The sequence below is a fragment of the Myxocyprinus asiaticus genome, chromosome 1, assembly GCF_019703515.2.
Source record: "Myxocyprinus asiaticus isolate MX2 ecotype Aquarium Trade chromosome 1, UBuf_Myxa_2, whole genome shotgun sequence".
NCBI classification, from domain to species: domain Eukaryota; kingdom Metazoa; phylum Chordata; class Actinopteri; order Cypriniformes; family Catostomidae; genus Myxocyprinus; species Myxocyprinus asiaticus.
In genome coordinates, this window is record NC_059344.1 from 24,518,868 (window position 1) to 24,530,963 (window position 12,096).

Here is a 12,096-nt window from a genome sequence, read left to right on the forward strand (position 1 = left end):
CCGACCCATTGCAGGATGGCTTTCCTCAAGTCGGCATACACCAGGAGGTTCTCTGTTGGTAAACCCAGAGCCACGAGTTGGGCTTCCCCAGACAACAGTGGTATTACCTAGACCGCCCACTAGGTGCTCGGCCATCCGCAGGCCCCTTGCCGTCCACCCAAAGAGCTCAGGAAGGCCTCCGGATCGTCTTGGGGGCCCATCTTGACTAGCGGAACATGGGGCGGGGCTGTCATGGAGTCGCTGCGGCAGCACCCTCCTGGTGCAGCAAGCTCCAGAGAACCTGCCAGTCCTCTGCTTGAGCCTGGAGGAGTGCAATAAACTGCTGTTCCTGTTCTGTGCGCAGCTCGAGGAGATCCTGATGTTGTGTGCAGTGGATGCTGGCAAGGGTCTTGAAACTTCCTCCAGAGATGAGGCATCCATGGCGGCATTCCTCCTCCCTTAATTCCCAAGTTTCAGCACCAGTGTAACAAAGTTCATAATGGGGTTGCAAGGAGGAAGAGGGAGAAGGTGAATCCAACTCAAACTTTATTTATTTTATAACACAAAATTGGCTTTTCAGCACTTCACTCAACAATCACGCTTTTCAGCACGCACAGCTTAACACAGTCTCAAGGTGTGTGTGGTAGCTCTCCCTATCCCTCACTGGCGTCCGGCTCACTCTTAAATCCGTCTCCAACTCTCACTGCAATGACATACAGCTGTTAGAGACAATCATTGCCAGGTGATGATCCTTACTGTTCTCATCTCCTGATCTCACTCTCCATTCACAAGCCAGCACTCAACCATGCCCCCACCACCACACTGTTACTTTTTGCAGTTATAGTCATGTAATTTGTAATCAGTACTCAGACTGCAATTCTCAGGTAATCTACCTAGCACTGTTCCAAATGCATTTTATTTACATTAAAGGGATAGTTCACCCCAAAATGAAAATTCTCTCATTATTTACTCACCCTCATGCCATCCCAGATGTGTATGATTCTTTCTTCTGCAAAAGATAAATTAAGATTTTTAGAAGAATATTTCTGCTCTGTAGGTCCATACAATGCAAGTGAATGGGTGCCAAAAATTGCGACACTCCAAAAATCCACATAAAGGCACCATAAAAGTAACCCATATGACCTCAGTGGTTAAATCCATGTCTTCTGAAGTGAATTTACAGGTGTGGGTGAGAAACAGATCAATATTTAAGTCAATTTTTGTTCCAAATTCTTCTTCCTGCCCAGTAGGGCATATGCATGAAGAATGTGAATCACCAAAAACACAAGAATGTGAAAGTTAAAGTGCAGCCTGACTGAGCAGGGAGAATTTATATTCAAAATTGACTTAAATATTGATCTGTTTCTCACCCACACCTATCAAATTGCTTCCAGAGACATTGATTTAACCACTGGAGTATGTTTACTTTTATGCTGACTTGTGTGATATTTGGAGCTTAAATGTTTTGGTACCCATTCACTTGCATTGTTTGGACCAAAAGAGCTGAGAAATTCTTCATTTGTGTTTTACAGAAGAAAGAAAGTCACACACATCTGGAATGGCATAAATGTGAGTAAATGATGAAAGAATTTTCATTTTTGGGTGAACTATTCATTTAAGTATGAATCTACTCAACCCTGCATTATTAAACACATTTACTATTTATTTACTACTTATGATACTACAAATTACTCCATTCTTTTATATTTGTGTTAAATCAATGTAAAAAATACTGAACATTTTTTAATGCAAACCAAAAATCTATTTGATCACTTTCTGGTTGCTCATGAAAAGAACTTTAACACCTGCATTCATTCAATGAGCAACTGGACAGGTTTAAAAATTGTATATTAAAATAGTAGGTCAAAGGAACAAATCCGCAAAACTTTTATTTAGATTGATTCTTGGGAAATGTAGTAAATATTTTGTTCACTTGCTTACTATCATACATAATGGTTTATTTAAAGCACATTTTTGCCTTCATGGCTGCAAGGCCAGAGGAAGATAACATTTATTATATGTCAGAAAACAGTAACTACTTTATCATAACAGTAGAACAGGCATGATGGCTCTGTAAACTTCAGTGATGTAGATAAACTCTTGACATTTTAGGCTGACTGAATGTTTATCATGTCTACCATCTAGCCTAACAAAATGATCACATTTACACTGATTCAACTTTGTTAAAGAAACATTGACACAATAATCTTTAAACAGAACCAGAGAAAAAAAGGCTGACTTCCTGTTGGGCGGACCTAATGACTATAATGATGAAAGTTGTCCGGCTTGATGAGAACTATATATGTACCAATTCTGGTGACTGTTAGGTGAAAATGGTGGTGCTACACCAGCTGTCTTCCACACCCATTTTAAAGGGGGTGCTACAGAGACCCCCCTACAGGCCCATTCATTAACTTTTGCCCAGACCTATTGGTCAATGACTCTGATGTGTGCAAAATCTCATGAAATTTTAAGCATGCCAAGTTCCTCAAAAACATCCAAATATAGGAAGGAAAAACAATTAATGCATTGCCATGGCAACAGTATTTAAGATAAAATATCCTTTTACAATTTGACATCAGCAGTGTCTTAACCTTATTCTAAAGAACTTTGAAGCAATTCATGTAAACATAAGAGGGCTATTTCAAAGTCTGTTAAAAGTGCCATACTTCCTACGGCCAGTTGGTGGTGCTATGACCGTGACCCACAATAGCCACATCAATGTGATCAGCCCCCATTACCAAACATACAGCTGAATTTTCATCAAAATCACACAATGCACACAGAAGATACAAGGAACTTCCTGTTTCACATTTTTAGCCATTAATTTATTGCTTTGCCATGGCGACACTGTTCAAAAGATCACAAATCTGTTCACAATTTAACATCTACAATGTCTTGGCATGCTGTTGCACAAATTTGGTTCCAGTCACATGAATCCCCTAGGAGTATTTAAAGAGCTTGCAATTTTCAAAACACCCAAAATGGCCACCTTCCTGTTAGGCAGAGCTAATGACTACAATTATGAAAGATGTTCGGCTTGGTGAGAATTATATATATATATATATATGTACAAAGTTTGGTAACGGTAGGTGAAAACTGGGGTGCCACAGAGCCCCCCTTACATGCTCATTTTCAAGGGGGGCTCCCCTGCAACTTTGCCCAGCAACTCTTATATGTACGCAAAATTTCAGGAATTCTCACGTTAAGTACCCCAAAAGTATCAAAAACCTTGGAGAAATTTGTTTTACAAATAATAATCCTTAGAACAATAGGGCCTCTGCACTTTCACTGCTTGGGCCCTAATGAACCAATAATAAAAATGGGAAACACCTTTATTTCAGACCATTAAAATAAATACTTTACAGAGTCCAATGTAGAAAAGATTTAATACATGGCTTCTGTCTCAAAAAGGTCAATAATTGTCACATTTGTAATAAATTTGTTTAAAAAAATAGCGCTGACCAAATGTAAATCACACATCCAAACCCACCCAAAAAAAGACAGACATATTTTTTAACAATAAAAAGACTTAATAATTTGTATATACTCTACTACTGCAGTTTGGTCCTTTACATATCTAGACCCCTCCAACATGTTTTGGTGAGGTAGGTTTTAGGAGCATCACTCCCCAATACATCAAGGACTTTGAGGCAGAGAATTACTGAGCCAACACAATGGTGGGCTGTTACCATCTATCCAAAATCCATTTCTAATGCCACCTGTCCCACCAGAGTAAAGCATATTTATAAAAATGAAAAAGCTCCAAGCAGACACACAGGACAATACATGAGATGTAACAAAAGAATTGGACAGTGGGGAAAAATGGCTTCTGACCACATTCAGCAATCCTACAATTGAGTTTGTGTTCCTCAAACATCCTATTGGACTGAAGCATGTCGCTGATCAAGCAGATCGTGTAGTAGAACTCTACACATCCACTTCTGTCCAGGAATGGCAGTGACTCGCTATCTGTAGTATAAGTCCAAGGCCCCCCGTGTAAAACTATGACGCCATTCTGTAATATACATCCCTTGCCCCAACTGTTTTTTTGTTTTTATTCCAATGTAAACAGTCACATCTCACACATGATTAGACCAACACTCAAGAGAAGCAGGGCATATCCAACCCATTATGCCAGTCAGAGTGCATTAACATTTACACCATACATGCACATAAGCCCTGTAATGCTTTCTTGATGATTAGATGGCACCATTCAGAGAACTGGGCAAGATTAAATTGGCCTTACAAGAGTAATCCTGTAAACTCAGATCTTAAAATGGAGTATTCACTGACGCAGCCAACAGGTTACACCAGATTCATAAGAGAATATCTTGCCTTCAAAAGTGACAGTACTAGATTTGTGAGGGGGTGGAGTTGCATGAAAATGGGTGTGGGCTGGAATAAGAGTCATAAAAGGAAAATAACTAGGAATCGAAAGTGAGGGGAGGAAGGAAAGGATGAGGCAGTGGTCTTAGATCAGATCAGCAACATTCATAGGCATTTCCTCCACAGTAGTATTGTAGAAGGTCTCAATGTCTCGGAGCGTGCGCTTGTCATCTTCGGTGATCATGTTGATAGCAACACCCTTTCTGCCAAAACGACCACCACGTCCAATTCTACATAAATAATGCATCAATTATTACACCACAACCAAAAAAAAGAGACAAAAACCAGAGAAAAAGATTCATTAACTCACCGATGGATATAGTTCTCCCTGTTGGTTGGAAGATCATAGTTGATGACAAGGGAAACCTGCTGCACATCAATGCCTCTTGCCTGACAAACAGTAAATGTTGTACAGTCAACCTTTTTTTTTTCCAATTTACTTACAAATCCAAGAACAGTTCCAGCCCAAAACATTGGCTCAACTGTGACAAACATTTAAAAGTAATTGCTGAGATAAGCCATTAGAAACATGTATATGAATGTCAACTGCTTTATAGTCGTGTTGAGGGACTTAGGGACCCATGCACTGTGGAGAGCAGTTTGAATTTTCTCCCAAAGAACTTATTCCCATCACAGCACAAATGCTGTCTGGGGTGGGAACTCTGGTGTGGGCTGTAAACTGTGGGTAGAGAAAGATGAAACGTTACTCACCAGCAAGTCAGTAGTGATGAGGACTCGGCTGGATCCAGAACGGAACTCTTTCATAATGACGTCCCTCTCCTTTTGTTCCATGTCACCATGCTACGAGTTCAGAAGAGTGCCAAAAGATTGACAATTGATGCCACATATAAAAAGGGCTTACGGAAAACTAGAGGTCACACCACATCATCGGCACACCCACCAGAGCGGAAACTGTGAAATCCCTTGCATGCATTTTCTCAGTCAGCCAATCCACCTTCCGGCGAGTGTTGATGAAGATCACAGCCTGAGTGATGGTCAGCGTTTCATAGAGATCACAAAGAGTGTCCAACTTCCACTCCTGAAAGACAAAGCTTAGCAAATGAAGCAAGAAACATTCATGACCAATGGCTTCAACACCGACATTAGCCTTTCCACTAGGTGGTGCTGTTTTCAGACTCAAGTAATGATCATGTTCCCAGAGTCCTCCATGCTCAAATGTACTGCCAAGCAGAACGCTAATCAGACACCGAGGACTGCAGGGAGTCTGGGATCAGTTGACACGCATGGGGATCATCACAAAACAGCATAACTTTTTCAGTTGCAAACTGAATTGATACACACCAGTCCCTTTAATATTTTTGCAATGCTTGATTCACTATTGGGGAGATTTCAGATGCAAAGATATTCAGATCATTTTCTCAAACTTTGAAATCCAGTTTTACCTCTTTCTCAACATTAATGTAAAACTGCCGGATACCCTCGAGAGTCAGTTCTTCTTTCTTGACCAGGATACGAATAGGATCTCTCATGAACTTTGTGGTCACCTCCAGCACCTCCTGAGGCATGGTTGCAGACAAAAGAATCACCTGTAAAAAGTAAAATGTTCTCATTACATCTCAGGAAGCAACTAGAAAAATGACAACACTACCACAAAAGGTAACAACTCTACGGTGATCCATTACCCCGCAGAGCTCAACAATGTGCTAGTGGCATTAAATGTCAACTGCTTTATAGTTATGAAGAGGGACCTAGGGGCCCAATCATGGTGGAGAGCAGTTTCAATTTTCTACCAAAGAACTTGATTCCAATCACAACACTTAAAGCTGGTAGGAGAGGGAACTTTGGTGTGGGTACCAACTTCAGCACAGTAAAGAACAGGCTTTGCCTAACTGAGCAGGAAACCCTGACAACACATTACAGACTAAAACAACAGATAGAATTACACTGCTTATTGATACTGAATTGATGTGGATTCGTTTACCTGAGTATCTGTTGCCAACTTCTGAAAGATCTCATAGATTTGGTCCTTGAAACCACGGCTTAACATTTCATCCGCCTCATCCAGCGCAAACTGCTTTATATATTTAGGAGCTGAAAGTGAATTAACATAGGTTGCCACCTGTCAAGACTCAAAGCAAACAATAGCAGTTTCAGACACATGGATGACTAAACTATGACAATACCAGGGGACAACTGTACAAATACATGGTCACTGACAAAGCAGATTAAATGTGCATTTATTTGCAAGTGAAGTTCTTTTTGTTGTATGGTAAAAATCAAACAACTTATTTCATAGAAATTGGCCCTGTCCCAATAACCCCACTTTTTTGTTGTTTTGGTCTTGCCTACTTACCCACCTGTCTTACGTATTTCCGATGTTTGGCCACTAGTGTGTAAGTAGACGTGAAGACTGTGAGTGTGTGTGGATGACTTCTGACTGCACGTTGGGACACTCGTAGCCTTAAAGTTGTTGGTGCTGGTTGCAACAGCTGTTTTTGTCTTTTCACTCAGCTGAAGACTGATTGTTTTTGGTAGCAGTGACTGTTATAGCCTACTTATAATAAATAACTGAAATTTTTACACATCTTTTCATTTATTAATACACTATTGGTTATTGGAAGTGTACTGTGCTGTAGAAAATATGTATTTTTTTAAATAATGTATTTATTGTGTGAAAATAATTATAAATGTTCATTATTTTTTACTCATTTTGATTTTCAATACTTTGCACATTAAAAAATGTTTAACTGTAAAATTGTCATCCATAACTGCTGTAAAATATGAAATATAAGCAATTTATTTCTACTTTGTTTCTCAATACACTGCATAAGACTTAAAGTAAAAAAATAAAACTTTATAAACCTGTGTGATCCACTAATAGCTACTAATACAAACCATTTAAATTATATTCTTTGGCTTGTCATTAAGACGACCAAAGACTGCTTTACACAACTTACCAGTATGTGGTTTCATACAACAAATAAAAAGCATTAAAATGTATATTTTAAAAGCATAAAGATGAGAAAGAACCTGTGGTAGTAGTTGATACATTTTTAAAGATGCACTAGACCGCATATTGTATGCTACACTGGCTGATAAAGGACCAAAATTACCAGCAGTATTAGGCAAGAACAAACAAAATAAGGTGATTACTGTGCGAGAATGATAGAGGTATATAAATATACACAAATATTTTATAATTATGATGGTGATATTAAGTCATCCCAAACACGTTATGTTGATTATTTTCATTTATACTCAAATAAATATATGCTTCACTTACATTTCACTATCTGATTATAATAACTTGTTGAAAAGCTTCCCTTGACGTCATCATGGCGACAATACACCGATCGCTCGGGTAGGCGGGGTGTGGCTCCTGCCTGTGATGAACTCTGGGACACACTTAGCCTGAAAGACGCTCCAAAGCGGTATTCGCACTAGTGTGGATTTAGTGCGGGTCAAGTGCACTGAGCTTTGGCATGTTTTAGACATGGGACAGTCTTATTAACTTCTAAAACACCAATGACAATCATCTGTACTCACAGAGATATCTGCGGTTGAGCATGTCAAAAACACGACCGGGTGTTCCAACTACTATATGGGGCACGTCTGCCTGAAGCTTCTGAACGTCATTACGAACGTTGGTGCCACCAATGCAGGCATGGCAGGTGGCACCCATGTAGTCTCCAAGAGCCAGGACCACCTTCTGAATCTATGGAAGACATAAGACAGTTTAGCAATAGCACCACAAAATAATCCAGATCTAAATCTAACCCCATGCATGGATGAAAAATCATCCATGCACAAGTCATAGGACAAGAATCAACAAGGCTGGACTGTATCAGGTAATGTATCTGTGCCCAGAGCATGAAACAGTCTTCATCTCATTGTGTTGAGTTGACTGGGATGAATATGGCCTTCATTTCTTCTTCCCCTATCAGATGTAGGACTGTGTCACTGACAGACACCGCCTTGCCCAGATGATGGGGGGGGGGTTAATCAAGCAAAGAGCATTCTGGAAAGATTGGCTTTCTCGTTTCACATTCTGTGTCTCCAAAGCTACTTAGGACAGAATCAGAAATGAGCACAGCAACAGTTGAAGATACATAATGGTTCGCACCTGTTGGGCCAGCTCTCTGGTAGGAGCCAGCACCATAGCTTGTGTGGCCTTCAGCTCCACATCAACCTGCTGAAGGATGGAGATGGCAAAGGTGGCCGTCTTTCCTGTGCCAGACTGAGCCTGTGCAATGACATCATACCCTGCAGAACGATAAAGGCACGATATTAACCAATACCCATCTTTAAAATCAAATCACACCGAGTTTCGCAATGGCTGTGACAATAGAGGGTAGAGCAATAGTTAATCCAAAAATTTAATTGTCATCATTCTCACTCACAAGTTGTCTCAAACCTGTTTTACTTTCCTCTAAGAACACACCAGTTTGAAAAAATTAAATAAGTGAACGGTGACTGAGGCTAGTGCTGCCCGACAACTTGTGTTCTATAGAAGAATAAATGGAAGCAAAAGTGAGTATATGGAATTTTTGGATTAACCATCCCTAAAAAGAAAGTGGTATTGAGACTGTTTGTGCCCATAGCATGAAACAGTCCATGCCTCACTGTGATGAGTTGACTGGGATGAGTATGGGTTTTATTTTGTCTACCCTTAACAGATATAGGTCACAGTGCCACTGGCAGGCACCGCCTTGCCCAGTTGATAAGGGTGTGAACCAAACTGACCTTAATAGCTGGTTAAAACTACTTAAGAGAAAAAAAATAAAATTATACATACCCTTGATACAAGGGAGAATTGCCCTCTGCTGAATTGCCGAAGGTTTCTCAAAACCATAAGCATAGATTCCTCTAAGAAGAGCCTCTCGCAGGTTCATTTCATCAAAACTATCAACGATCTCCTTCCAGTTGCTCTGTGGAGGGGAAATGTGTGACTTATAGTTGGTGGTGATAAAACATTTGGTAAGAACATAAAAGGACAAAACCAGATGATGTTTCATAAGAAAATCAGGGGACACCAAGTCAGTCTGACAAGCTTCAGTATAATCAGGTGCCCAACACATGCTTTTAAATACTTTAGGTAATTTGGCTCTAAATTACACCAACCTCAATGACTCCATCTGGCTCCATCCCCTCAGGGCCATTGTCTCTGGGTCTGAAATGAGACTTTGTAATTAGCACCGCTTTGATGTGTATATATAAAAAAGAAGAGTCAAAATCAACTCCTAAGGCCACACTTCATTTCATACATAGTCTAAACAAACTGAAATACATTCGGTTTAATTCTAGAGTCATCCATCGCCCCAATATAGCGTTGGGCTTCTTCATACCAACATAAGTTCATTCAAGCATTATCAGATCTTTATCAGCCCGTATCTTTGCTAATGGTACTCATTTGTAACATTACGTCAGGCCACCGTGTTATACTTTAATATTTAAGATTGAAATAAACGCACACCGTAATTCAAGCAAGTGGCCAAGAGGCAGCCATCTTCGTTCGGCGCCATTAACAACGTGGCTACACAAACTCATCGATTAAGTCGGTTGCAATAATCGCTCTTTATGCAGTATCACTTTAAAGTAGCAGCATGGCAAAAGTAGCTTGTGCCTACACGACATTTCGCTTGTGCGGAAATTCGAAATTTCTTTCTACATAAACGGTCCTTTACAGTAATCCATAGCCCAGGGACATTGTTTGCCATCTCAAAATGTATAACAGTCATTTCGTTTAAATTCTTAATAAAATGGGCGTATCTGAGGACAGGCCTTGGGCCTGCGCTGCTCTTTTGTCTCGCCCATGAAAGGCCATGTGCCCTGCATATTTCCTCATGTACAGGCCTACATCTACAAACTTGAGACACGCCGCAAGTTTTGTACACCAGCGTACCCAATACTAAATTCACATGTATAGTACTTGATAATAAATGTAACGCGTTTCGGTAATTTAGGTCAAGTGCGAAGACGCGGGCAGCCATGTGCCGCATGGTCTCGCTCGTCACACGTTGAACTGAACTAGCGGGCGAGACACGTTGCGTCACAAGAGCCGGCATTGTAACGGACCGTCCAACAGACGTTACAAAAGCATTTCTCAAGAAGCATTACCTCTGTCATTTAAAATAAGATTAATGATACGTAGGCCACTGACAATAAACCCCATTTCTAGCTCATTTTAACGAGGTAATGAACGTGCCTAACCGGCTGGTAATATTCGCTTCTGAATCGTTGGTGAAAGACAAATAATCTACATTTACAAAAAAAAAACTCTGTCAAGTAAACATGACTAAACATACCCAATAAAACGGTCATCGTTTGTATCGATCGCATTATCATCTTACCTATCTTCATGTTCAGACGACATTATTACAAAGGACTGTTGAGTGTCGGAAACGCGCAAATACTTCTACCGTGACGACAACCAAAGGCCATTGATTGGCCAGCTTCCCAGTCAATCAAGATATAGACCCGCCCAACAGGACTTCTTATTGGCCCATACGGATTGTACCGCCCCGCTACAAGCGTCTATTCAGAGACGTCATGAACAGTAAAATCACAAAAGTTGCTACGTACATTGCTTTTTCACATCGTGCGGCTTTGTCTGGTCTGGTGAAATGTCAGCCCTTTGAAAGTTTGACGTTGCAACAGAATTTGTTTCTTAAACGTAGCTACTCCTATTTTAAATAAAGATTGTATGTTAAAACTACTATTTCAGCCGTTACTTGCCCTCTGCTCACTCCCAAAGATACAGGCGCAGCCCCTGCCTCTTTTATTGGTTAATCAATAGCCGAAATGTTGTTGCAAGAACTAACGAGCCATTTATTATTCACATATATTGTCACTAGTGAGTCATAGTTCACACAAAAATAAAAATTATCATATCATGTACTCACCCTCATACCATCCTGGACACAAATAAAGATTTTTAGAAGAATATTTCAGCTTTGTATGTCCATACAATGCAAGTAAATGGTGGACAGAACGTTGAAGCTCAAAAAAGCACAAAGGCAGCAAAAAAGCAATGCATTTGACTCCAGTGGTTTAATCTGTGTTCTGAAGTGATCCAGTCAGTTTTGGGTGAGAACAGACCAAAATATAACTCCTTTTTCACTGTACATCTTGACATCGGCGTCTCTAAGCACTCATGATTTCAAGCTTGATTACACTTCCTGGTGCTTGACGCATGCACAGAACGCTAGATGGCGCTAGGAAGTGTAATCGAGCTTGAAATCATGATCGCCAAAGTGACTGCTTATGTCAAGATTTATAGTGAAAAATTGGTAATATTTCAGTCTGTTCTCACCCAAAATCTATTGGCTCGCCTAAGACGACATGGATTAAACCACTGGAATCTTATGGATTACATTTATGCTGCCTTTATGTGCATTTTGGAGCTTCAATGTTTTGGTCACCATTCACTTGCATTGTATGGACCTACAAAGCTGAAATATTCTTATAAAAATCTTAATTTATGTTCAGCAGAAGAAACAAACTCATACATGTCTGGGACAGCCTAAAGGCAAGTAAATTATGAGAATTTTCATTTTTGGGTGAACCGTTCCTTTAAATTTGCTTTACCAGTTATATGGAGTCATAATGCAAAACCTAAAACTGATCTGACACAAGAAGAGTGCTCTTCCTGCTTTCCTCTGTGCTTACCCAGTGTTTTTACGGAGAAGTTAAGAATAACATACCAATCCACTGGTAACATTTCCATGGCCTGAATGAGTGAAAACCTCCAATTAAAGAAACACAGTG

General features: G+C 40.1%; 1 protein-coding gene and 1 non-coding gene across 4 annotated transcripts; both read right to left on the reverse strand.

The window, feature by feature from the left end:
- Positions 1–1,842: 1,842 nt before the first annotated feature.
- eif4a1a (eukaryotic translation initiation factor 4A1A) lies at positions 1,843–10,778 on the reverse strand. 3 transcript variants are annotated; one of them, XM_051689457.1, is made up of 11 exons: positions 10,680–10,778; positions 9,451–9,499; positions 9,125–9,257; positions 8,453–8,592; positions 7,876–8,044; positions 6,311–6,420; positions 5,772–5,915; positions 5,270–5,407; positions 5,080–5,169; positions 4,679–4,758; positions 1,843–4,598 (listed from the first exon to the last, which is right to left on the reverse strand). In XM_051689457.1, the coding sequence occupies exons 1-11, from the start codon at positions 10,700–10,702 to the stop codon at positions 4,454–4,456; spliced, it is 1,221 nt and encodes a 406-aa protein (XP_051545417.1). In that variant the 5' UTR covers positions 10,703–10,778; the 3' UTR covers positions 1,843–4,453. The 3 variants fall into 3 exon arrangements, with proteins under 3 accessions (XP_051545417.1, XP_051545499.1, XP_051545326.1); XM_051689539.1 differs by having other exon boundaries at positions 10,635–10,733; XM_051689366.1 differs by lacking the exon at positions 10,680–10,778 and adding an exon at positions 9,803–10,280.
- LOC127449360 (small nucleolar RNA SNORD10) lies at positions 5,496–5,631 on the reverse strand. Its single transcript, XR_007898721.1, has one exon. It is a non-coding gene; the product is annotated as a small nucleolar RNA SNORD10 (small nucleolar RNA).
- Positions 10,779–12,096: the final 1,318 nt, after the last annotated feature.

What these genes read in the sequence shown, in the direction of transcription:
- eif4a1a (XM_051689366.1), bottom strand. Translation starts at nt 9,876, where the DNA reads ATGAGTTTGTGTAGCCACGTTGTTAATGGCGCCGAACGAAGATGGCTG. An exon ending in AGCCAGATGGAGTCATTGAG is followed by an intron (nt 9,258 to 9,450) that starts GTTGGTGTAATT and finishes TCCCCTCCACAG; the next exon opens with AGCAACTGGAAGGAGATCGT. An exon ending in CCAGAGAGCTGGCCCAACAG is followed by an intron (nt 8,045 to 8,452) that starts GTGCGAACCATT and finishes TGTCTTCCATAG; the next exon opens with ATTCAGAAGGTGGTCCTGGC.